Below are 24,666 nucleotides of genomic sequence, written 5' to 3' on the forward strand. Positions count from 1 at the left end.
ACATCAGAGGCTGGAGGCTTGACCCATAGGGCCAAGAACCACAGAATGGTTGGCCGACTTCATATCCGATCCACACTCACTGCCTTCAAATTATCTAATTCTTCATTTGGCATAAGAAATTTTTGGTCTGCTGGTAATTTCCACTTTTCCCCGCTGGACCACTGCGAGCTATAACTCCTCCTTTCCTCCCCAGGAAAATAGAGTCGACTTTCTAATCCTTTGTCTTCTGCACATTCCTCGCCTGTGGCTTTTGCGTTTCTCGCTGGTCTCGCACTGCATCCGACTCAACTCCGTCGAGTCATCCCGAGAATCTCGTTGACAACACTCCCCGCATATATAGTTTCACTGGCAAAGAAGCTTGATCTCGCTCAACAGTCTCGCAAAAGTAGCAGCATCTAGTTGCGTCACCAATCCCGTTGCGCCAATTTCGATAACATATACGGCTTCAATACCCCATTGCGCATTTCCCGGCAGTCCCTCGCAATTCGGATCCGATCAGCCCTTGCACCTGCAACTCTCTGTCCATTGCGCCAAACAAGATTCATGAAAAGTCCCAGCAACAAGATACCAGAAGCGAAACGGTAGTATTAGCCCTCACGCAAGAGCTATATTCAACAAGCCGAACCAGTAGCGTCAGAACTACTTTTTCCGTCGCGCCAACTAAGTACTTTGCCAAGCACCTTACAAATTACAGCTGCCCTGTCGCGATACCGAAACATCAATATGCCGAATTGGACAAAGCTTTTCTCCAACTCGGAACGGAGACAATTCCCCGAGGTTGTCGTTCCACTTGCCCATGGCTCCGCAACAAAAGATGCTTACACCAATGACAACTCCAACTCTGGCCTCGACCGATCCTCTTCTCAGGAAAAGGGCGTTGCTGGTTCCGTGGCAACTGGCGAACTGACGCTGGAAGCTCTCAGGGCCGAGATCATGGCTGATATCGAAGCCACAGGCCATGATACTGTTTATGATCGTATGTCTTACCAACGAGCTGGATCTTGTCACGCTTGAATTTCGCATCTTTTACACTGCTTCCGCCTGATATCGGACCTAACACTTACTTATAGGCAAGGCAAAGATTATTAACAGAGCAATCCAGGACATTGGCATGGGACGCTACCAATGGGGTCTGTTCGTGCTCTGTGGAATGGGTTGGGTTGCCGACAAGTAAGCATGCATTAGTTCTGGTATAAACTCTCGGGGTATTCTTTTGCTAACCGGATTTTTCTACTAGTCTTTGGTTGCAGGTATGACCAGTGTTGCTTGAAGCTCTAAATGTGTACTAATAAAATGCAGGGAGTTGCCCTCACCCTGACCCCAATTGCCACCGAATTTGGTATCTCTGAAAATGAGTCTCGATTCGCAACATGCTCTCTCTTTGTTGGTTTGATCATTGGTGCCTCGTTCTGGGGTATTGCCTCCGATGCTATTGGAAGACGTCCAGCTTTCAACATGACGCTTTGCATTTGTGGAACCTTTGGTCTCGCCGCTGGAGGTGGGCCTAACTGGGTTGGGTATGTTATCTCTAGTGTATTTTGAGACCTTTTGGCTGACTCGTTAATCAGAACATGTGCTTTGTATGCCTGTTTGGGTCTTGGAGTTGGTGGCAACCTGCCCGTTGATGCTGCTGTCTTCTTGGAATGCCTGCCTCCCAATTCAACCAACATTCTGAGTGGTCTAGCTACGTGGTGGTCTGTCGGTACTTTGATTGCCAGGTTCGTTCCAAGACGTATTTTGCCCTGGATCTCTAAACTAATACCATCTTAGTATGCTTGCCTGGGCTTACATTCCCAACTTCTCTTGTGAAAGTATGGAAACATGTACCAAGGCAGACAACTGGGGCTGGAGATACCTCGTCTTGACACTCGGTGCTATCACGTTCGCCATGTTCCTCTGCCGTTTCTTCCTCTTCACTCTTTACGAGTCCCCCAAGTTCTTGGTTTCCCGCGGTCGTCAGGATGAGGCTGTGGCTGCCGTGCAAGGAATTGCCCACAAGAACAAGACCACCACCTGGCTCACCGAGGAGATCATGAACGAGATCGGTGGATATCCCGAGGAGCACAAAAAGCAATCTCTGTCCACCGTAGAGATCATCAAACGGTCCCTTGAGAGATTCTCCGTTCAACAGATCAAGCCCTTGTTCAGAACTCGACGCCTCGCCATTTCCAGTACGCATTACCTTCCCTATATCAAGTCTCGCCCATGCTAACTGACATAACAGCAATCCTGATCTGGTTCTGCTGGACATGCATTGGAATGGGCTACACCCTTTTCAATGCCTTCCTCCCTCAATACCTGAGCGCCAATTCCTCCACCTACATCACCTACCGCAACTACGCCATCACAGCAGTCTGCGGAATCCCGGGACCGCTTCTTGGCTGGTACACCGTTGATATCAAATACATCGGCCGAAAGGGCACAATGGCCGCCTCAACCCTCATCACCGGCGTCTTACTCTTCTGTTTCACAGCTACCAAGGACCCCAACATTCAGCTCGTCTGCTCCGCCCTGGAATCCTTTTTCCAGATGATCATGTACGGTGTCTTGTATGCCTATACCCCCGAAGTATTCCCTGCTCCCAACAGAGGTACCGGGTCCGGTATTGCTAGCTGCTTGAACCGTATTGCTGGTCTTATGGCTCCGATTATTGGCATTTATGCTAGTACTGATCCTATTGCGCCTATTTATGCCGCTGGTGCTCTCATCTTGGCCTCCTTTGTCGCAATGTGTTTCTTGCCCATTGAAACTCAAGGAAAGCAGGCCATGTAAGGTGCTTGTTGCTGGTGTTGTGTGAACCCCTTTTACCTCCGGGGGAGTTTGCTTATAAAAAATCATCGGAGCTTATGATGTCCGCTGGGACTGGGTTATCGCATGGAGACGTAAATCATTCCAGTGTCGATTGATGTCTTCCCTGCGCGACGTTTTTTCTTTCTTTTTCATTTGACTGAAAGTAATGCATTTGCGCTGCACATAGCATAGAATACGCATGTTAATAAAAATTATCATATTGCATCAATAGACTTTCTCTTTCCATTCTAGTGCTCACGCATCACTGGTTGGGGTTGAACACCAGATATACGCATATACCAGACCGACCATATTTACACCAAGATACAACAATGACACTCGACAGAAGACCAGAGAAACACAAAAAGATAACACTACACATGACATGTAGGAGACCTACTATTGGATGAAGTTGAGATTGACTTGTGCATTGGGGTATGTAGCTAAAATGCCAACAAGGACGCGGAAAAAAAACCCAGCAATATCGATGAGACTAGGTGACCGAGCAGATTCAACGATTAAAACCGGATGCAAATGCAAGGGGATCATGCAAATAAATATTGCAGGATGAACGTCTTCGCAAACAATGCAGATTCTAAGTTCAGAGTAATCCCAAGGCTCCGAAGGCCGTGACCACTTCTGTGTCAACGTTCACCAACCACTCTTCCTGGAATCGCTGGGCGCCACCGCATGCACCAATGACCTCCTGGAGTCTGTGACGAACAAAGTCTCGGATGGTGAAGCGGTGAATGACATCACCAGATTGCCATTCACGGCGACGAATCGATTCGGGCTGTTCGACTCCTTCTGTGCTTTCGGCAACTGCTGTTTCCGATCCAGCTGGTGCGTTCCAATACACCAAATAGTCGGCGTTCGGATCTGTGCCACCATCTGCCAGTTCGGTGATGAGGTCTGTCCACATGCTAAGGTAGGACTGAAGGTGGGAAAGGATGTAGGACGGGGGAGGAGCGGGTTGAGAAGGGTCAGTTTGAACACCTTGTAGGGCCAAGAGTTGAGTGAGACCGAGGGCATGGAGTTTCTTCTGGTTCACACTGCCGATGTTATCGTAGTGCGAAAACCATTCGGTAAGAATCCATGTGAGAGAATGTTCCTCAGAAGAGTGAGTTGCGGCGGCGATCGATGAAGCGAAGATTGATGGATTTGCCAATGCAATGCGTGCTAACACTGAATAATAATCGGTTTCGATAGCACCATACACTGGAGAGGTTTTCCTGTTGGGTCCTGAGGTTTGGCTGACTTCGTAGGCAGAGAACAAACCCTCTAGAAGGGATGAGAGGAATGAGCTATCCACGAGAGAGCGAGATACTACGCTGTAAGTGGCTTCACTGCCGCCATCAACGGTCTCAGCCGCGCGAATCATTAGCTCCACTATCCGTGGAATAACACCGAGCCGTTGCTTCGTTGTTGTCTTGAGCACAGCCTCGAGTGACACCAGTATCTGGTGGCGGAACCGGTCACTCAAGACTTCCTGTGGCGCAAGGAAGATGTAGGATTCAACGATTTGCAGGGCCTGGGGAGTACTGTCGGTAGCATCTTCGATGATGGGGAACAGAGATGGGAGAAGTGATAGTATTTCTGGTGAGGCGGAAGATGGTGTAGACTGAATTATGGCAGCCCATAATTCCAGTGCCTCATCAAGAAGGTAGATAATTGTTTCCTGCATGGAATATTAGAGAATTGGGTCAAGCCATGAATGAAGGTACGTTGACTTACCGAGCCAGGCTCTACTGAGCTTTGGATAAGAGGGAGAATCAACGGGTGGTATCTGATAGACTCCTGCTTCAATGATTGGATCAAAGACGAAAGCAGAGTAAGGATGGCCTGTTTCATGAGGTGCTCATCTCCAGAACTCTCCCAAAGAGGAGGAAGCAAGGACAGGATTTGGTCGGAGAAGGGTGTAATCTGGTCATGTCAGTACAGTTATGGCTTTGCTGCTGATGTGACACAAAGATACTTACATTATCTTCCATTTTAACAACAGCTACGCGAACTGTCTCCAAGAGTCCCATCTTTGTCTCTGATGATTCAACTTCTTGAACGAGAGACATAAGACTTGCTAAAATCGAGGGTGCAAACGGCATGAATCCTTCTGCAGAGAATTCGTAAGGATCGAGAACATTGCGAAGCTGCCGGCCCGCAGTGATTCGAACAACTAGATCATTCAAAGGATCCTGGTTATTAAGCAAGTGTTGGAAGATCTGGTAAATGGCGTTTCTGTTAAGTTCACCCGGCTTGACTGGGACCCACTGGCCAAGTACTAAGGCGATTCTCCTTCTGAGGAGCCTATACTCCTGTTCTTGGGATTGAACCTCGGGAACCATAGTATGCTCCAAGAAAGCATTGAAATCCAAATGCTGTTCCAGGCTAGCGGCTGCCAGGCCAATCGCAGAGTAAAGTGAATCCTTCAGTAGCACATTATGATTCTCGGTGTCTAAGAACAAGAATTAGCAGGTCGTACGCGTCATGATCATGGTGTAAAAGCTTACTCGCAAAGGAATAGAACACGTTCAAGAGTCGAGGAATAAGCAGTTCTTTGAAGTGAATGACGAGGTCAAGGAAAAGTCTCTCAGAGCAAGAGCGGATAGAGAACTCCCAAGCATCGGCGTTCTCTTCCTCTCTCTTCTCCCAGTCTTCGGGCTCGTCTGCCCATTCCTGGAAATCGATGTTGCGGAATCTGAAGAATTGCGTGACAAGGAGCTCCATAACGTTGACGACAAAGTCCTCGGTAAAGAGCTGTGACTTGATGAGCTCAACGGATTGTTTCCGCTCTTCCTTGTCCTGTGGAGTCTGGTATTTAAATGTCTGAGCAGGATTGAAAGCCATTTTCGCGCAAGCACGAATCAATAGTAAAGCACGGAGACCGGTCTTTTCTGCCAACGACTTCCCTTCGGCTTCATCACCTGCACCGAGGCTGTCATATTTCTCTCCCAGCTTCATGACCAATGACCAGTACGACTGGACGAGGGAAATACTATCTGGTAGCAAGGCAAAAGATGCAGGATGCGTCTTAGCCATTTCAACATGCAGCTTGGACATTTGCAGCAAGTGCTTTTCAATAGCCCGATGAACTGGTTCGGGAAGTTTGGCAGACCCATCCACAAAGGATAAGAACTTGCTGAAGTGGGAATGGGTCAATACCCAGAAACTCTGCACTTCCTGGTTGCGGCTTGGTTGCTCGAATCCAGCAATTATTAATCGTCGAAGAACTTTGAGAGACACCATGCTTTGATCGAGCGTCTCCAGCAGCTCTTCTTCGCCAGCGCCACCCTGCTCCAGTGTCGCAACCCATCTGTTAAGCCTGTCCACGTATATTCCTCCCAGTAGCTGGAATATCTCTGGGGAGACAGACTGAAGATTGTGTCGTGTTCGCTGAATCCGAGCTGTAGACAATTCTTTGATGATCTGCAATAAAATGAGGAGAGTTCGGGAGAGTTGTAGTGGGTTGGCACCAGATTGAGTAGAGGATCGGAGGAAAGAGATAACAGATGACATGGCATCTGGCCTGGTTGGAATTAGCATTATTGTTCTTGATGAGTGCATGGGTATGCATACCAATCCTGTGGAAACTCGTAACGCAAGATCTTGGCAATCATCAATGAGTTATGGAGGGCCAGCAGTGGAGCAGGCTCAACAATTCCTGCTTCGAGGGCCCTGGTCTTGATCTGTTCTTTTTCTTCCTTTTTGATTGCACTTGCATCGATGTTAGCATGTAGCCTTCCATGCGGGGGTTCGATGTCATACTTTGCAGCTGTTTTGCGCCAGTATTTATCGATTCCATTTTTCAGCTGGATAATAGCGAGGTAACGGACTTCATTGGGAACGGAATGGTCAAGGAAAACGTCCTGCAAGCCGAACCAGAAATTAGCGCGTGATCTATAAATTGTCTGGGTGCAGAGCTGATACCTGTAGGTATGTGTAGTACATGCCCTGTTTTTCCCAGTTCTGGAGCTGTTGGGTTCCCGTTTGGACCTGATGCTGTGTAGAGCTTGCGGCAAGCACTAGGGCATTCAACACATTATGGGCGCTCAATGGGTTGGCCTGACCCTCGACTTCAATGGCGAACGCCATGGCAGATGCGATTTAACGACTGAGATGGACCGTGGAGATCTGCACTGTTCAAGAAATCTTCTGGGACTGGAAGCATGAACCTGAAAGTGTCTTTGGACCCATATACAGGGAAACAACGCGCCTTCAAAGATGTTTGGCGATAAGGGACTGACAACAGACCGCCTTGGAGCTCTTTCGATGCTCCCCGCCTCCGGATTATAGATCCTCCGATTCCGCACTGTCCTAGGGCTGGATCCACCCTTCTGTCCCAATGCGGACATGGACTTAGGGCATCTCTCGGTGGAGACAATGAAGTCAGAATGTCAAACTTGCTAAGGGTCTATCAAACTGGGATCTACAACCTTGTTTTTGGGCAGTTATGGAGACATAGACCCATTAATATCATCTAGATTCTCTCTTTCTGTGACCTACCTATGATGTATCATGATGCAACAGAAATTTCTGGCTCAACTGTAACTTGATCGTGGTGAACAGCACAGGGTATATAAACCATTATAGAGTCGCAGTGATTTTCTGTTCTAAGTTCATATCTATTCTCTCTTCAGTCTCTTCTTCCTCTCATATTATTATCCAAACTTCTCATTCGAATCACAATGGCACACGTCGAGGACCTCAAACACGCAGCCTTCCAGGCCGAGAAGGACCTCAACTCCTACCAGGCCAAGCAGGGTCTTGGCAAGAAGAGTGACTCAAGTAAGATGTCATGATGTACTTGATGTCTTCTATTTCATGCTAACAGTGATCTCTTAGCTCTTGAATCCGGTGTCGATGAAATGGCCGAGAAGAAGTTCTCCGAGTCCACTAGCTTGAAGTACGGCCCCGGCTCAACTGCCTCCGGTAGCGACCACCGCAAGATCCCCGAAGATGAGGGTGGCACTCGTGACGACCGTAACAGGTAAGATATAATATACTCCTTTGTTAATTAACATGCTAACCTGTCATCTCCATCTAGACTCCCCAAGGCCGAACACTTCCTGGGAGCCGGTGGCCCCGAGACCAGCGTGAAGGAAGATTCCGAGAGTCGCCCCGGTGATCAGGATACGCTGAACTTGCAGGACATGAAGCGCCGTGGCATTGCTCATTAAAATGTACAATACAAACCTGATATCCTGACGACATCTTATGATAATGGAACGTGAATCAAATATCGTTTACTTCAATTTATAATCTATAACCAACCAATTATGTAGTGCGGTATCAGACTTCTCCAACTTCATAAATTTCATGCACAAGTACAATGAAATATACTAATTCCCACGGACCGACATCTCCCCGACTAGCTCAAACATACCCCGCACGTATAGCTCTGGCCTTTGCATACGGTTAGCCCAATCAGCATATATCTGGGACACTAGCCTGGACAGACTAAGCCATTTTCTCGTGAGCGTTGCAACCATGCATCGTTATTGCATGCTACTTTTGTTACTATAGGCTACCTTCATGCATCCTTGTATCTCGGCGCCTCACATCGAGGAGACCTCGACTTTGGGGCTGATCCAATTATCGGTTTACAACTGGGCCCTGGTTGAAACATTGACCCCTGTCCTGTTGGGAATTTATAAAGCAGATTTCCCTGTGCCTCTTTGTAAATCATTTTTCAACTTCAACATATCTCTAAGCTATCTAATTAAACTTTTTATCCAATATGGCATCCGCTGCCGTTGATCTTAAATCTATTGAGACTCGACTGTTTATCAACAACGAGGTAGACAATTAACTCTTTTGTTTTTATTTTGTTTTTCATATACAACTTATACTGACCCATTTAGTTTCGCCCATCGTCCAGTAACAAAACCTTCAAAGTGGTATACCCCTACACCAAAGAGGTTGTCGCCGAAGGTACTTATATTCACCTTCACACACTCAGAACAATCCTAACAAGCACCCAAAAGTCCAGGAAGCCGACACCAAGGACGTCGACGATGCCGTAGCCGCTGCAAATGCAGCTTTCCCAGCCTGGCGTGACCTAGGCGTGGAACAACGCGGTCATTACCTCCGCAAACTATCTCAGCTCATCCTCGAGTCAAACGAAGACCTAGCAAAACTCGAGGTCCTATGTATCGGTCGCCCATTAACCCAACTCTTCGACCCCGGCCTGGCAGCCGAATACTTCCGCTATTTCGCTGACGCAGGCTGGAGTGCACAGGGTACAGCCAGTCTCAACACCCCCGACCATCTAAACTTGACCGTTAAGCAACCATTCGGCGTGGTGGCGCTTATCATTCCATGGAATTTCCCGCTTGTCATGTTTGCCGGTAAAATGGCGCCCGCTCTGGCTGCTGGAAATACAGTTGTCTTGAAAAGTAGCGAGAAAGCGCCATTGACAGTTCGTCCATCTCCAACCCCCTCGCTGTTCATCTTACATCTAACAACTATACAGTCCCTGTACATGGCCAAATTAATCCAGAAAGCAGGCTTCCCACCAGGCGTCATCAACATCCTCTCAGGTCACGGCGAGCCATGCGGCTCAACTCTAGCCTCGCACATGGGCGTCCGAGGCATTAGTTTCACCGGTTCCTCGCTAACAGGGCGTAAAATCCAAATTGCATCCGCAAAGTCTAACATGAAACACATCCACATGGAACTGGGTGGTAAATCGCCGGCAATTGTGTTCCCAGATGCAGATGTCGCCTCGGCAGCCGCCCAAACCCAATTTAGCATCCAGTTCAACAGCGGCCAGATCTGCGTTGCCAATTCTCGGATCTACGTGCACGAGTCGATCGCGGAGGAATTCATCAAGTCCTTCCGTGAGCACTTTGCGGCGGTTAAGATGGGAGATCCTATGGATCCGTCAACTGGTCATGGGCCACAGGTTGATTTGATTCAGTATGAGCGGATCAAGGAATATCTTGCTATCGGGGAGAAGGATGGGAAATTGACAATTGGTGGAGATGCAAAAGATGGCTTGTTTGTTAAGCCGACTGTGTTTGAGGGTATTCCTGAGGATTCGCGGTTGATGCAGGAAGAGGTATTCGGGCCTGTTGTTGCCATTAATACATTTTCTACTGAGGAGGAGGCGATTGCCAAAGCGAACAACACTGAGTTTGGTTTGTATGCTTCTGTATTTACAAAGGATCTTGATCGGGCTGTGAGAGTTTCGAAGGCGTTGGATGCTGGGACTGTTGGTGTCAACTGTACTAGTCCTACTGGTGCCAAGGACTGTCCTTTTGGAGGCTTCAAATCTAGTGGCACTGGTCGTGAAGGTCTGTTGCATAGTCTGGACAGTTTCCTTGAGGTCAAGACTATTTTGATCAAGACAGCGGCTCGTTTGTGAGATTTCAATGCGAATTAGATCAATGGCTATATGTTTTACTTCTCGCTATGGTCTACAACGATGGAGACTTTTGATTCAGTAAATCATGAATTTTGATTTTTGGTAGCTCACAGCCAACTAGCAAAGTATTGGTCTTTGAAGACACTGTGTTTTTGGTTTTTGTGTTATTTTCGGGGCTGTGAGGACTCACTCATCAGTGGTCACTCGAATTGATGTCAAAGTATGTGAATACATGACACAGGGAGCACCAGCTGGGAAGCTATGAGTATGAAAATGAATTAGAAAAGGCAGATAATAGCCAGGACAGTGCTCAGAGCAACAAAGAAGCTAGGAACTGCGGCTGCGAATCCGGCGCCAACGTGGGCGGTAGGAATAGATGTCACATTCTTCTTGCTCGATGTGGAAGCGTTGGTTGTCTTCCGAGTGGCAGTGACCTTCACATTGTAATCGTGTCTGGAGTCCCAAGGGTAGGGGCTAGTGTAGTTAAAAGTCGCAGTCAGATTGCCGTAAGTCTTCTTGACAATGTCCAAGATACCATGGCCAGCCGAACAGTCACCTTTGGTGAGAGGAATGGGCCACTCAGCCAGGAACTTGGAGGTGAGACCAGTCTCTTTATCACCGATGGACATGGGACCTGGGTAGGTCTGGTTGAGTGTCAGGTGAGTCTTGTCGACGTGATAATTGACGTATCCAGTCTTCTTGGCCACAATATCGAAGATGTTAGCACCGCAATCCCAACGGCCCAGAGATGGAAGTCCCCAGTTCGCAGACACAGTTGCAATGCTCGAATAGTGAGTGTAGAAGGTATCGTCGGTTGTGCCTTGAAGGTTTTCGGGAATGGCACCACCGACAAGCACGCTGAAGATGCGGTTGTCATGCTCGTAGTGCTGATCTTCATCAAAAGTCAGAAGAATCACAGTATCCTTCATGAAATACTCATTCTTGAGCAGGTTGGCAATCCATGGACGCTCCCACTTGGCGGCGAAAGTAATGTTGGTGTCATGGGCGTCATTGGTCATGTTGGGAGTAATGAAAGCCCATTGGGGAAGCTTCTTGTCTTTGAGGTCGTGTTCAAAGTCTTTGAAGCTTTTGATCGAACGTGCACGGTTATCGTCAGAGACAACAGTGTCATAGAGTACCATGGGGTTATGCTTGCGGACGTAGTCATGAGCTTGAGTCTTCTGGTTGGAGTAGTTCATTCCCTGGAAGCCGGCATGAGGGATGTGCTCCTGATACTCAGCCCAGGAGATCTTCTTAGTGGCCAGAAGATCGGCAATAGAAGAGATGTTGGCGGGCATCTGCTTAAAGTCGTCGTTGTCCATTCCGAATGTGTCACCACCAGCGGCAGCGCAGTAGTTGGGCTCAGACGGGTGGGTTACAGCATAAAAGTTGGTTCTGAGATAGATGAGTGACCGAGTCGCCATGTTTGATCGATACAATACTCACAGCAGAATTCCCTGAGAGGCGAGCCATTTCATATTCTCATCCGCAGCAGAGTCCTCAAAGTCCTAGAAGCAAGTCAGACATAATGTCCTCATCCTTTGGTTGTGCTATCACGTACAATGTTCTCCAACCAGACCTGGTAGAAGCGATCAAAAACTAGACCCTTCACGTCAGAGGTGGTCACCTGAGGCTTGATGGTAGCAGCCGCAGCATGGATCGCGGACAGAGCAGGCTCAGAAACCGTGGCAATCTGAGCCATGGCCGAGATGGCCACAGCCAAGACATACGCGATGATGGTCATCATTTTGATGGAAGCTAGTGGAAACTAACGTCACGATGGAAGAAGAAGCAACTGTGGAAACTGGGAGGGCAGAGGAAGAAGAAGAAAGAGGAAAGTTGGCAGAGGTCTCTTTTAAAACCAAAGCAGAGTGATGCAGTGCGTGTGACATGGTAGACTTTGAACACAGTATACCTGGTGAGTACTTGAGGCTCACTCATCTTGTCAGTGTTTCGTTCGGGTCTCTGAGCATCTGGCCAGTACCATGTCGGTATCTCTCGTTTAGGATGTTATGAGAGAATATAGAGGGAGGAGCACATGGGATAACGGAGCTCTCTGGTTGGTCCAACCAGTTTGTCCCTGTCAATCCTCCCAGAACCAGGGCTGAAGCTTGTTTCTGTCATGGCTGAACTTCTGCCTTATAGGGCTGACCCCTTTCCGGGAATAGCTTCACTCAGTCTCAGGCCCATTGGACTGGAGCTGTTGATTCCGAACACTTTCGTTCTTTTATGCTGCCTCGAAGCATGCCATAGGATAATACGATAATTCTTGAACTTATGCCTTCTGGGCTATTTCTTCTCAATTGGATTCCTGATGACATTATTAAATCTAAAATGACCATTGAAACAGATCTTTCAATTTCATTTAGTTATGGGATGTGTATCCATAAATCAACGAATTTCAAAGTTCTTTGGTTGTGAAGAACCAGCGGAATAGTTGATGATATATCAAGACGCGGAGCCGTGCTGATCAAACGCCGAAGATCCTCCCCGGGGTCCCGATTGACCACAACATTGAATTGTCCGATTCAAAACTTCTAAGCCTCCGAATCTTCATTACCCACTTCCTTTGTCCAGACAAGTCCTCGGAACTCGATTGTGACATGACCGAGATAGGTCAGTCACGTGAGATGCCTCGGCTGGTCTCCGTCTGGGGAACCGAGCGTGTATGAACTCCGCCCATTTCCCCGTGCTTCCTCTCTTATCCACATCCACGCCATGATCTCACGATGAGCTCTACCAACTTCGCCGCCGCACAAGAGCGAGTTCTTGAACGTCGCCGTCAACGAGAAGCCGAAGCGCGCACCCGCCATGCAGCCCAACAGCGGGCGGCTCCGATCAGCCCAGCTACCGTCCAGCGTCTTCCATACCCGTTAAACAGATTGCCGAGCTCTGGATGGCGGATATGGAATACTGTCAATGGGCGAGATGGCACAAAACCTGCGTTCCGAGTGGGACAGGTTGATGCCGAATTGTTGGATGAGGAGCTGCTAGGCTTGATGAAAGGCCAAGTCGGGGATGCCCTCAAATACTTCGGGGTATGTTTGAGCAGTTGGGCGATATGCTGAAGCATTGTGGCGATGGTTGCTGATAAATTCAATAGTCTTCGATATCTGAAGATTGGTCGCACGAGATCCAGTTCGCATTGCGCGCCATTCTTTTTAAGCTATCTATATGGGACCACAATGCGTCATATGGTGCAGCTCTGCAGGGCCTTCAGTATACCGACAGTCGCAGCAAGGGTCCAGTGTACTCGTCTCCAACGAAATTGCAGAAGAGCATTTATGGCCTATTGACGGTTGGAGGGCGATATGCCTGGGGCAAGTGGGAGGGTTGGTTGATCGGACAAGAAGGTGGTTACGATGAGGTTGGTTGCTCGAGTGCTCCATTGATCTTACTATACTGACAGTCACCAAGCCATCGCAAGATATCCGCATGCTGTCCAGACTAACGGACTTAATCTCCACCTCGCACTCGATTGCCGCCTTTGTCTCTTTCCTTGTGTTCCTCGTGAACGGCCGATACCGCACCTTGGTTGATCGCATCCTCCGCATTCGCCTTACTCCACCATCTGCACAAGCTAGTCGGGAGGTCTCATTTGAATACCTGAACCGGCAACTTGTGTGGCATGCGTTTACCGAATTCCTCCTATTCCTTCTCCCTCTTGTTGGAATCAGTCGCTGGCGGCGGTGGATTTCTCGCGCTTGGCGCAAGATGATGTCGTCTGTCAAGTCGAGCGGTGATGATGATGAGCCTTCTGAAAAGCAAGGGGAGCTGGCCTTCCTCCTGGAACGGACTTGCGCGATCTGCTACCGTGACCAGAACCCAACCACCACCACTGAATCAGATGTCATGGCAGCCTCCACATCAGGTGGCATCGCTGGATCTGCGCAGACGGACATCACGAATCCATATGAGACGGTCCCTTGTGGCTGTATATACTGTTTTGTATGCATTGTGCAGAAACTCGAAGGCGAAGAAGGCCAAGGATGGGTTTGTCTCCGTTGTGGTGAGATCGTCAAGAAGTGTCAGCCGTGGAATGGCGATGTTCTTGAGGAGGCCCGCTCCCAGCCTGGCTCAGGAAAGATTGTCGGGTTCGCCATCGACGGAGAGCAAAATGAGGCTCGTGAAATCGATCCCGCTCAAGTGAGTTCCGAGAAGTCCAGCCCGCTAGAGGAGATCACTGCCGATGAGTCCCTTCAGCACTCAAACCAATGGTCTACCATTGAGAAGGAAGATGGCGAAGGCTCGGAAACAAACGGGGATACCAAATCGGCGTCGTCATAAGGACAGCCATAATATCCACGGCTTATTACCCCAGTGTCTACTCAACGTACCTACATACATACTCCTCTTCTCTACATGTTTATATAGTTACCACCAAGCCAGCCGCGTACATAGCGCACTCACTCACACCAATAGAAACGAAAGATACCCAAATCAATTTGAACCAAAAACAAGCATATAATCGTACAAAAAGTCCACCCCACAGGAATACTGGTATACCGGTATACCGCAGAGCAAGAATTCCTCACACCTCAGCCCTAGGGAAGAACCCAAGAACCAACAGCCGCATAGAACCCAATCCCAGCCCCAACAAGTGGGAAAACAGCCCGAATCAAATTCAACTTGGCCCACTTCTTCAGCAAAGCCGGAACCTCCCCATCCTCCTTCTCCCACTTCGCCTCCTCCTTCGCCCCAACAACCATTCCCTCAGTCCCCTCGCTCTCGGCCCCATCGCCACGCACAGCATGAGCCCTCAGCCGCCCATTAGTCTTGCCCATGGCAAACACAGTGAACGGCGCAATAGACATCGTAACAACAACAGCAATGGCATAAACCCCGGACCAGCTCGACCCCACGAGCGCAGGGGCCGGAGCTGGCGAATCACGCAGCGACCACATTGCGTATAGGTTGGCTAGGGATGCGGCACCTGCGATACCTGGGAAGATCTTCTTGCCTCGGTCGTACAGGTCCAGCCATTGGTGTGTTAGGTGTGCGGTTGGTGTTCCCGGTGCGGTGTCTTGGGTTAAGGTCTTGTTGCCTGGGTGGCGGGGTGGCAGGGCTAGGTTTGGGATGTTGAGTATTGAAAGTGTTGCTATTCCGCCTATAATTTTGGTCAGTTTGTTGATTTTTTGATTTTGTTTTGTTTTTGGCATCAGATCTGATGATATAGATGGCTTGGTGTGTATGACTGGTTGGAGGTTATATCGTGAGGATATGGGGATATGACCATATCCCCGGAGAGGGTGATGTATGTACCTGCTGCAGCGGCGCAACCAATAGTCCCAATTGCTTGGGCGATTCGGACGTCTGATGTCATTTTGGATGGGTGGTTGTAAATGGATTACGGGAGTTGGAAAGGGGAGAATATCAAGAGACCTTGGGAAAAATACCTAAGTTAACCTTTGAAGTCATGCCATAAGCTCATGGCATTGTATGACGTCGGCTCTAGAGTCGGGCTCTGCGGGTTTCGGGTTTTGGGGTTTGCTGACTTTGCATTCAACCCACCTGATTTTCGACAGTTCCACTACACGTCAGATCTCTGGATATCGATGATCAGAGTAGTTCCGGGGTTTGCAGATCACCGAGTTGTCCGAGGTCGGTCGCTCGGAGTTGAATTTACGTCTAATGGGCGAGAAATTGGGGATTTGACAGCAGGCGCGGCTCCAGCTTCGCTTCATACAGGTACAACTACTCTTGTACACTTCGAGTCAGCTCATCCTACACGAAAACTTTCCAGATCTATGTTAAGGATCTCGTCGATTTCTAAGCCCTCGGCCCGCGCAAAAAGTACCCTTGATCGCTTCGAACTCAACATCCAGGGCCCACTACTGGTGTTCAGTCATGAAGCCCTTGCTCACACGGCAAGTAGACGGCTGGCTCGTCTAGCGTGATTGCGGTTAGCTGGCCCTCGAGGGCGGCGCAGGTCACCACCGTGGCTTCCGCCGTGTTCGCCATGCTCCTGATCAAGGTCAGTATCCATGTCAACCTCCGGGGACAGCGCCGTACCGATTTAGAGACGGATGAGGAAAGCAATGATAAACGCTGGCATTTTGTGTGCAATGTGTGTCCTGTAGCGCGTCACTGAGGCTCCACCCGGGTGTTTGGTTGGAAGTGGGAATGGTATACTTATTACAAGGTATTCCGAGCTGCTGGAGAGCTTTCTTCATAGTTTCCAGTTTGTTTACTGCACCCCTATCATCGTTCTACGATTGCACTAACACGACGACGTCCTAGGCGTCTGGGAAATCTCGCGAGTGGTGGTCTAGAAACAGTCTAACATTCTGTTTGGCGATGAGCAGTTGAAATATTTCTAACTAGCTGCTTTCCCTATTCGTCTTTTATTGCGCAGAACGTGCGGGCTTACATGAAGGTAATCACTGACGCTTTTTTTTAACGTTTTTTGGAGGTCTTTTTGGAGGTCTTGTTTCAGTATGATTTGAGTACCAAGTAGAATTTAACCAACTTCCGTTGAGGTGGTGGTGTTTACCCTGGGGTGCGTGAATATCTAGGTGGCATACAATGCGGTAACAAACTGTCGATGTCTTCATACTCTTACGACCCTTCTTTATATCATTCCAAATGGCCCAATCTGGTCATTGACAAGCGGTAATTAGTCCAATTGCAGGGTCTTGACACGGCATCGCGTTCTCCTATATACTTTGATGAATATCATCTAGCGAACTGTATCAGCCTCCGCCGTTCTCATCAAACTGGTGCACATGCTTCATATACACTCTTTAACCTCAACGTATACCTATATTCAACCATTTACAATGCCCCAGATGGCAACTCATCACCAACACCAATATCAACCCCAACACCCTCCAATCCCCTCAATTCACAAACACGCTTAGCAACTCTCTCCCCACTCCAATAAGCCCCAGTAGTAGTCCCAAGCGCAACAAAAGGTGCAGTATGCTCACCAGCAAACCACAACCCTCTCAGCCGCCCACTCCCACCCCCATCCCGAAGAACTTCAATATCACGATCCGCCGCCGCAACCCCAACCTGGAAATTACAATACGACCCATGACCCGCATACTCATCCTTCTGCCACTGCGTCGCGAGCATAGCAGACGGCAGACAGTCACCTGACGTGGCATCGTAACCTGGTAGCCGGGAGTAGAATGGTTCCAGTGTTTTCATGAGTATGTCTTTGTATTCCGGAGATTGAGGGTCGAGGTGCGAGATTCTGTTGATGATTGCCGCGCCGCCTTCGCCGTAGGTATAGAAAAGGAGAGTTGGATGGGATGTCCCAGCGGGCAGTGAGGCCAAGCTGAGGCATTCTTGGTTCCACTCTGTGCTTGGGGGGTGTGGCGTGTAAGTTGGTTCGAGGAATTGGGCAACGACTGTATTTTTCTGGAGTTGAGATTTCGTTTGGGGAGCGGTTGGGTCGATGTGCCACCATGCTTGGGGGAATGTCACGTAAACCTTTTCGAGTCGTCCATAAGAGATGTTGTTGATTGCTTCGAGGAGGCGGGGCGGAAGTGCTGGGTTGAATGCCGTTATGTTTTGTTTGAGCCAGCCCAGTGGGCACGTCACGACTACCTCGTCGAAGGTGTATGTTTTTCCCGTGGCTGTTTTCACGGTGACTTGGTGCGGCGTTGAGGGTTCATCATCGCGTTGAGGGGCATTGATGTTCACGACTGGCTCGTTCAAGTGAATATCAGCTTTTGCTGTTGCGTTCTTCGAGACATGCTCGAGAATTCGCTTATATGTCGATGCCACGACAAAGTTGCCTGCGAATATCACGTTAACAATCGAGCCCGGTATATCAAAAGACAGAAAAATGTACACATACTCCCATCAACGCATTCCTCCAGCCGGAAGAACCTCAAACTCTGCCTTTCAGTAGGCTCACCAACATACGCACCCCAGAGCTTGCATGCATCAAGGACAAGTGCTTTCTCTGTCTCTGGGAGACCAGATTTTCCAACTTTCTCGTTGAAAAAGTCCAGTAGACTCTTTTCAGCGGGGATACTATCGCCATGCTGATTACTATACTGGAAAGCTTCCGAGATGGTAGTCCAAACAAAGTTCTCGACCCTACTCGTAACTGCATCATCAATCAGGCCACCTTCACGGGAGAATTTGACAATCCCACCCTCGGGATCATACATAATCGCCCCCGTCGCTTTCGCGATATCCATGATAGGATTCTCTCCCGCGCCATGAATCCAATTTGGGCCCCTGGTGAATCACAGTCAGCTTATGATTGCCAGTCGATGTGACCAGGCAAAAGGCATCCGGATGCAGGCCTTCGCCTTGGCATAGCACGATAAGATGTGCAGGGGTGAATGTACATACAGATCGACCACATGGGACCCGACCGATGATTGGTGCACCTAAGCGACAACAAGTCCAGTGCGTTAGCTCGTACAGTTCTCGAGTTTCATGCAGGTGATACGGTAGATAGTGGACTGCACATACTCTTCCGCCAATGCGATCTCTGGCTTCTAGGATTGTTACGTGGGCTCCGTTTTGGATAAGGATATCGGCGCAGCGGAGGCCTGAGAGGCCTGCGCCGATGATGCCGACATGTGGGAGTCGTGTCATGGTATGGAAGAATTTGAGGGAAGAGTTGAAAGCTCGATATCGACTTGGGAATAACATGGAAACTGTTTGAAGTTGAAGATTTCCGCTATCAGGGGATGTGATTGGCCTATCAGACCTTCATATGGCCCACATTGACTTGCATACGGAAGTCTACAGAGTATACTCGAGAACAGGTCACATTTGCAGTTGAATGCTCAATTGAATTGAGTTACATTGAATCGAGGATAATTGAATTATGGCCAGCATAATACATAGAAATAGTAAACATGCACTGGGTCAAATCTGCCGTAGCAGGGGAAAATTGAAGACGGCATGAACTGCCATAGAACTCCTGGGCGAGAAGCGCCTTTTGAAAACAAGGCCGGAAGGGGTATGTACGGGTCAGAGGTAAAATGAAGGGTATCAAGGAAGTTCAGAGAATGGGAAAAAGCGCCGGAGACCAGAAAGGCAAGATTCAGTGGCGGAGATCAACTCCACAGGAACAATGCGTGCATGTAATCGGATGGGATAGTTGTAGGTGCAGACATGAATGGACCGAGAGGTGACAAGTAGATGTCCATTCAATCTTCCCAGATGGTCTCTAGGTCGAGATCCTGACGTCTTTCGGCACCGCAGACACTCCATCGCTTTCGCTTATCGCTGCGGGGTGCATATGTACCAGTTCCTCCACGCATGGTGGTGAGGTTGCCAGGTGTATCAGAAGCTCCGCGCCGCCGGTTCGCATTACTGGCCGCATCGGCTGCGTCTGCTGCGGCTTTCAACTGGGCAATGCGATCCTCTTCCAGCGCCTCAATTTCGGCATCTGGAATATCAGGGATTGTTTCCAAGGACGAGATGCTGGGGCTGCGAGAGCGCATGCTGGTTGGAGTTGAGGGAATGGAGACTGAAGAGGCCGAGGAGGCAGAATTCACCGGGTATGATTCATTGTACTTGGAGCCAAGCACAGGGGAGGAATGTGCGGGAGAGCCACCGGGGGCTGTAGATGAAGGGGAGATGTTGGACGCAGACGACTAATGCGGGGGAACGTTTGCGCCATGAGGACAGGAGAGCCGGACTGTGAGGAGGTTGATCGGGGGACTGTTTCCAGCGTTGCGTTCTCTGAGATCGTCTCGGAGATATTGAGGGAACCCATGCGAGTCTCGACGTGGTCTTCAGAGCGCATCTGCAGCCTTTTTGTATCGATGGCGGCCCCGCGACCGTTGATAAAGATGTACCGACCCCGGGAGTCCAGCCCTGGAGAGGAATAGGCGCGCGTCATAGACGGCATACCCGGGATGCCCGCCAGCGATCGAGAGCGGAGATGGGATCGGGCCAAAGGGGACCGGGTCCGAGGGGGTGCCGTTGGTTCGGGGGAAAGCGATAAAGTGACCATGACGTCCTCCTTTTCTGAACCGGAGTCAGTTTGGCGCAGGCGCATTTGCTCCATGTCGTAAATTTCAGGGGTAACGAGATTCACTTTGGCATCATGGCATGAAAAAAGAACTGAGCAAATGGCAGAGCCTGTCTGCCAAAGGTGAAGTGAATAGGGGGGAGTGGTGAGGTCAAAGATGTAGAAGGGGGGGGGGGAGAAAAAGGTTGAGGCCCAGAGCCAATCCCGCCCGGATCCCCCGATGATCTTTTCAGCCGCTTCAGATTCACAGCAAATTCTTCACTTTCATTTTTGGGTTCCTTTTTGCCTTTTACATTTGCCCGATCCTTATGCTTCACGTTGCTCTGACCCAGTTGGTCTCCTTTTCTGGTTCTCCTATCATTGCCCTTTCTTATACTATATCCTAACCTATAGTTCGGGCCTATTCTTAGCATTCATTGTCATGGCCTCTACTGCCCCGTGCTATTTCGGCCCAATGACTCGTGGCATCATTGATAAACTGGCCTAAGATTCGTAAACGTGTGGATCACAAATAGTGTTTACTGCACAGGGGCGAATCGGCCCTCAATTTCGCCCAAGCTTTTCTTTGGTGACTTCGAACTATACAAGAGGGTTCAAGTCCTAACGTTATACAAGACATAACTTATCACTTACTTCACTTTGATAGAAAACTTCAATGCAGAGTCGACATGCACATACATGTACACACCTCAATGCCCACTCTTATCCACATCGACCGTTGGGCCTTAATAGACTCAGACCCAAGAGTATGTTCTAGACTCTATCCACACTGTATCCACGGATATCCTATTTATTGTCTCAGCCTTCTGTTGACGTTGCATTCGACTTTCGGGTCTAGGATGTATCAACGTAAACAAGACAAGAAGAGACGTACTAGTTGATCTCATCTACGGACACGCCGAAGTACGTAGTCCATACCCGGCTGATTCGGCCTACAGACATTCGGTCAATGTTTGCTACGTCTCCTATACAACAATCGACAGTGATTCGTCGAGCACAATGTACGCCAAGAGACTAATATATTGACGGTCAACGGGTTTCGATCTGAACTGCAGAATTCTAGATGGTTCTAGAGGACTCCAGGCTCGAGGCTACAGGTGTAACTCGGATATGTGTGCAGTATGTACCTACCGCCATAAGATGTGACAATTTTCGAGTTCCGACTTGAACACAATCTACAGGATTGGGCCTAGGCACTTCAAGGTCCAAAAAAAGAAAAAAGAAAAAAGAAACAATAAGAGTGGCAAGGATGAAGCGAGAGAAGTATACTGGCGATGAGAGATAACGTTATTGCACAGTTCATATCATTGATTACAAATTTGTGACGTCTGTTCAATACAAAACTTCCCTCCAAAAATTACCTATTAGACAGTATAGAAAAGTGCCAAAATGAAGGCATGTAGAAAAAGAAGGACATAACCAAAAGAGACAAAAACAGGGATATCTTAGGACACAGGGTTGGTCTTCCGACCATTCGTTTGACCGTTCTCCTCACCTTCCTTACACTTAGAAACGTCCTTGCGGATATAAGTTTCACGCACAGGATCACCCTCATTCCTGAAAACCACCCACTCACCCATACCATACTCAGCCGGCGCAACGCGAATGCCGCGACCACCACCACCAACAATCACATTGCCAGGACGGTACGCCTCCATCGCCTGCATGCGACGAATAGCAGAGACGTGAACTTCAGCATTAGAAGGGACATCACGCACCTCACCACGAGGCAGCGGCCAGCTAATGGGCTTCCAGGATCCATCGGCCTGCAAATCCATCCGGCGGAACGGCAACCACTCCATGATGCGCCACGTAATAACAGACATGGCAGGAATGCCCTGGTTAAACATCAGACAGTCGTGCATCAGACCCTTCGTACTGGAGGTATGCAGCGCATGCCAGAAATCGCGGCTTGCAGCCGAGCGCTCCTTCTCATCAGGCGCGGTACGGAACATATTAGGATCATCGGCGTGGTCCTCGACACAGCGACTCGGCCGGCGCGCATTGATCTCTTCCCGGATGGGAGTGTAGTCGCCATAATACTCCTCGAGACATTGGAACTGCTTCATCTTGCGCTCGTCCAGCTGGAGACCGGCCTTTTGTGCCTCCTGGGTCATCCAGACCAGAGGCGCATGGCTGAGTGCCCACAGCTCGCCGTCATGAAGCTTCCAGCCTCCGCCAATGTCTGCGTGGCAGCCGGGGAACCAGATCTCGTGGATATCCTGGTCGTCCTCGTCTTCGCTGGATTCGTCTCCCGGGATGTGCACGGAGAGAACGTTCGATTGTCCGCTTTGGCAGGATTCTTTGCTGCGTACTGAATGCAGATCGTCCATTGAGGCCTTTGGCACTGCGAGGCTGCGCCTAGGCGATGGTGCGCGGTATACATGTGGCTGTGTGGCGCCGGTTTCACTTCCTGCGCGGGAGGTCTGTTGAGAGCTCTGGTGTGCGTGGTGCGCGCTATGATAGTATGACTCCCCCGTGTTAGGTCCCCATCCGGGAAGTTGAAGCTCAGGCGCGGCAGTCGTAGGGTCTTTCTTTTCCTCTTCGGAGCCGTCGTTGAAACGGATAGATGGAACAGCACCAGAGTGCTCATCGTTCTTCTCATCCTTTTGCTCTTTATGGTCTTGGTGGAAGAGATGCAGATGATGCTGGGCATCACGGTGACGCTCCATGTGACTCTCAAGCGGATTCTTGGGCATGTGGGGACGGTGACGGTGGTGCTTCTGTCCGCGAGGGCGAGGACCAGAGATCAGATCTTGACGGAACTTGGCACGGCGCTCATCAATTCCCACGGCATGGCGAATAATCTTGGCTGAACTGCGTGCTGTATAGGGGAACTTGGTGCGCTGCATCCACGCGGACTCAAAGCGCGGCACACTGTTCACAGTATCAAACAGACCCATGAAACGGATACGCGAGATCGGACGACTGAAAGTTTCACGGAAGGCCTTCATATAGGCGAAGAGTTTCTTCTTCTCTTCGCGTTCCTCTTCTGTGTCGTCGGATCGCTGCTGCCATTTCGCGAATGTCTTCCACGCAAAACGGACCAGTTCTTCATTTCCAGCTTCGAGCAGACCGATATAGTCAAGCATTTCGGCCAAGAATCGCGCGATATATGAGCCGCGACTAAAGCCGATGAAAAAGATCTCGTCGCCTGGGGAATAGTATCGCATCAAGAACTTGTACCCACCCATGACATGCTCGTCAAAAGAGGACCCGACCGCCGAGTCCTTGGCCTTTTGATATGCAGACTTGATACGCTGGATGCGGCCGTGACTGGAGAGTGACTTGGAGGTCACATATGTGCCAATACCAGGCTGGTAGTAATGGTACTGGTGGCTTTGGCTGCGATCAAGCATCTGCAACTTGTCAACATCGCTTCAAAGCTCTTGGCTCAATGTCCCACTTACGCGAAAAATCTTGAGCACATTGCTGTCGGACTCGTCACCGGCAAACTTATTTCCCGTGCCATCGAAACAGAGCACGAACTGCTTTGGCATGCCTGACGGCCCTTGATGTCCATACCCGTGCGCCATAATGCCAACGGGAAAAGAAAATAATCAGTCGGTCAAAGTCGTTCCAACTCTCGGCCGTAATAACCAGCCCTGAGGAGACTAATATAATAAACAGGAAAAGGGAGAAGAGTCCGGCCTATGAAGTCCACTCTGCAGAATCAGTACAGCTGATTCCAGCCAATTACATGAATCAGCAGTCTACAGTAGTACTGTACAGTACGGCCCCAGCAGGGAGGGGGTTGGCAGCATAATAATTCTCAACCCACTAGTCGATCGCTGCAACTTTGCCAAAGGAATACGTCAAGTTGGCGTGGGCTGAAGGGCGGGCCCCGGCCCGGCACATTCCAATCACAGATCTTTTCCAACACGGTGGTATTGTTTGTGGAATTTGCTCCGGGGAGAGACACTCCTACATATCTAGCGCCCCCTCCAAAGCAGGAGTCAACCTTCTTCCGTCACACAGGACGGGGCTCAAGGACACCTGTAGGTGTGCATACCATCCAATTGAGAAGCACCGCATATCGTTGCTTGATTTGTGACAGTTACAAACCGGACTGACCCTGACTCGAGACGCTCTGCACGAGAAATGCCCGGTCCGCAATTGCGCAGTAGCGTAGGAGAGTGGATTCTACAGTAAGTTACTGTATGATCCCATACATGTAAGATAGACACGGGGGGAGTACGGGGCTGAAAAGACAAAAAGCAAAAGGAGAGACGTGCAGATTTTACACACCTTTGCTACGCGACTATTGGACCCATCTGGTTCACTTGGGGCTTGGCCTATGAGGACAGTGCAGATTGGAGCCGATCTGTCCGTTCGGGATATTATTGTCGATCATTCTCCAGCCTCTGAGCGCGTGTTGGCCACCAATAAATTGAGGTGTAAGGGGGGGCGAGAGTTTCTCCGCTAGGATAGTTCGTCAGCGATCGAGTCTAATCCTTTTCTTGCCATCCCTGCTAGTGGCTCTTGTCAAAAGGGTTGGACTGTGACCCACCTATCTCTTGAGAATTGTATTCATAAAGTTTGGACCCAATAGTGACACGGA

General features: G+C 49.5%; 10 protein-coding genes across 10 annotated transcripts; 4 read left to right on the top strand and 6 right to left on the bottom strand.

Annotated features, from left to right (window-relative positions):
* Positions 1-723: 723 nt before the first annotated feature.
* N7511_010502 (uncharacterized protein) lies at positions 724-2,772 on the top strand (the record flags this gene model as incomplete). The annotated part of the gene is made up of 7 exons (XM_057132879.1): positions 724-976; positions 1,071-1,170; positions 1,238-1,250; positions 1,300-1,517; positions 1,569-1,718; positions 1,771-2,171; positions 2,225-2,772. 7 exons carry the CDS (start codon positions 724-726, stop codon positions 2,770-2,772), a joined length of 1,683 nt encoding a protein of 560 aa, XP_056980867.1.
* A 619-nt stretch (positions 2,773-3,391) lies between these two features.
* N7511_010503 (putative importin 11) lies at positions 3,392-6,879 on the bottom strand (the record flags this gene model as incomplete). Its single annotated transcript, XM_057132880.1, has 6 exons — positions 3,392-4,468; positions 4,525-4,713; positions 4,770-5,242; positions 5,298-6,313; positions 6,364-6,653; positions 6,715-6,879. The coding sequence occupies 6 exons, from the start codon at positions 6,877-6,879 to the stop codon at positions 3,392-3,394; spliced, it is 3,210 nt and encodes a 1,069-aa protein (XP_056980868.1).
* A 593-nt stretch (positions 6,880-7,472) lies between these two features.
* On the top strand, positions 7,473-7,964 carry N7511_010504 (uncharacterized protein; the record flags this gene model as incomplete). The annotated part of the gene is made up of 3 exons (XM_057132881.1): positions 7,473-7,572; positions 7,630-7,774; positions 7,832-7,964. 3 exons carry the CDS (start codon positions 7,473-7,475, stop codon positions 7,962-7,964), a joined length of 378 nt encoding a protein of 125 aa, XP_056980869.1.
* Positions 7,965-8,524: 560 nt separating this feature from the next.
* On the top strand, positions 8,525-10,153 carry N7511_010505 (aldehyde dehydrogenase family protein; the record flags this gene model as incomplete). The annotated part of the gene is made up of 4 exons (XM_057132882.1): positions 8,525-8,584; positions 8,649-8,718; positions 8,772-9,205; positions 9,260-10,153. The coding sequence occupies 4 exons, from the start codon at positions 8,525-8,527 to the stop codon at positions 10,151-10,153; spliced, it is 1,458 nt and encodes a 485-aa protein (XP_056980870.1).
* Positions 10,154-10,431: 278 nt separating this feature from the next.
* On the bottom strand, positions 10,432-11,900 carry N7511_010506 (acid phosphatase PHOa; the record flags this gene model as incomplete). Its single annotated transcript, XM_057132883.1, has 3 exons — positions 10,432-11,548; positions 11,600-11,661; positions 11,715-11,900. The coding sequence occupies 3 exons, from the start codon at positions 11,898-11,900 to the stop codon at positions 10,432-10,434; spliced, it is 1,365 nt and encodes a 454-aa protein (XP_056980871.1).
* A 982-nt stretch (positions 11,901-12,882) lies between these two features.
* N7511_010507 (pex2/pex10/pex12 family protein) lies at positions 12,883-14,440 on the top strand (the record flags this gene model as incomplete). Its single annotated transcript, XM_057132884.1, has 3 exons — positions 12,883-13,191; positions 13,257-13,520; positions 13,571-14,440. The coding sequence occupies 3 exons, from the start codon at positions 12,883-12,885 to the stop codon at positions 14,438-14,440; spliced, it is 1,443 nt and encodes a 480-aa protein (XP_056980872.1).
* A 257-nt stretch (positions 14,441-14,697) lies between these two features.
* N7511_010508 (anthrone oxygenase family protein) lies at positions 14,698-15,476 on the bottom strand (the record flags this gene model as incomplete). The annotated part of the gene is made up of 2 exons (XM_057132885.1): positions 14,698-15,260; positions 15,416-15,476. 2 exons carry the CDS (start codon positions 15,474-15,476, stop codon positions 14,698-14,700), a joined length of 624 nt encoding a protein of 207 aa, XP_056980873.1.
* A 1,451-nt stretch (positions 15,477-16,927) lies between these two features.
* On the bottom strand, positions 16,928-18,715 carry N7511_010509 (flavin monoamine oxidase family protein; the record flags this gene model as incomplete). The annotated part of the gene is made up of 4 exons (XM_057132886.1): positions 16,928-17,898; positions 17,961-18,349; positions 18,467-18,504; positions 18,590-18,715. The coding sequence occupies 4 exons, from the start codon at positions 18,713-18,715 to the stop codon at positions 16,928-16,930; spliced, it is 1,524 nt and encodes a 507-aa protein (XP_056980874.1).
* Positions 18,716-19,275: 560 nt separating this feature from the next.
* Positions 19,276-20,141, bottom strand: N7511_010510 (uncharacterized protein; the record flags this gene model as incomplete). Its single annotated transcript, XM_057132887.1, has 2 exons — positions 19,276-19,691; positions 19,724-20,141. 2 exons carry the CDS (start codon positions 20,139-20,141, stop codon positions 19,276-19,278), a joined length of 834 nt encoding a protein of 277 aa, XP_056980875.1.
* Positions 20,142-21,550: 1,409 nt separating this feature from the next.
* Positions 21,551-23,641, bottom strand: N7511_010511 (T6SS phospholipase effector Tle1-like catalytic domain-containing protein; the record flags this gene model as incomplete). The annotated part of the gene is made up of 2 exons (XM_057132888.1): positions 21,551-23,464; positions 23,516-23,641. 2 exons carry the CDS (start codon positions 23,639-23,641, stop codon positions 21,551-21,553), a joined length of 2,040 nt encoding a protein of 679 aa, XP_056980876.1.
* Between the last annotated feature and the right edge of the window lie 1,025 nt (positions 23,642-24,666).

The sequence above is a fragment of the Penicillium nucicola genome (genome assembly GCF_028828085.1).
Source record: "Penicillium nucicola strain IBT 29836 chromosome Unknown utg000010l, whole genome shotgun sequence".
NCBI lineage: Eukaryota > Fungi > Ascomycota > Eurotiomycetes > Eurotiales > Aspergillaceae > Penicillium > Penicillium nucicola.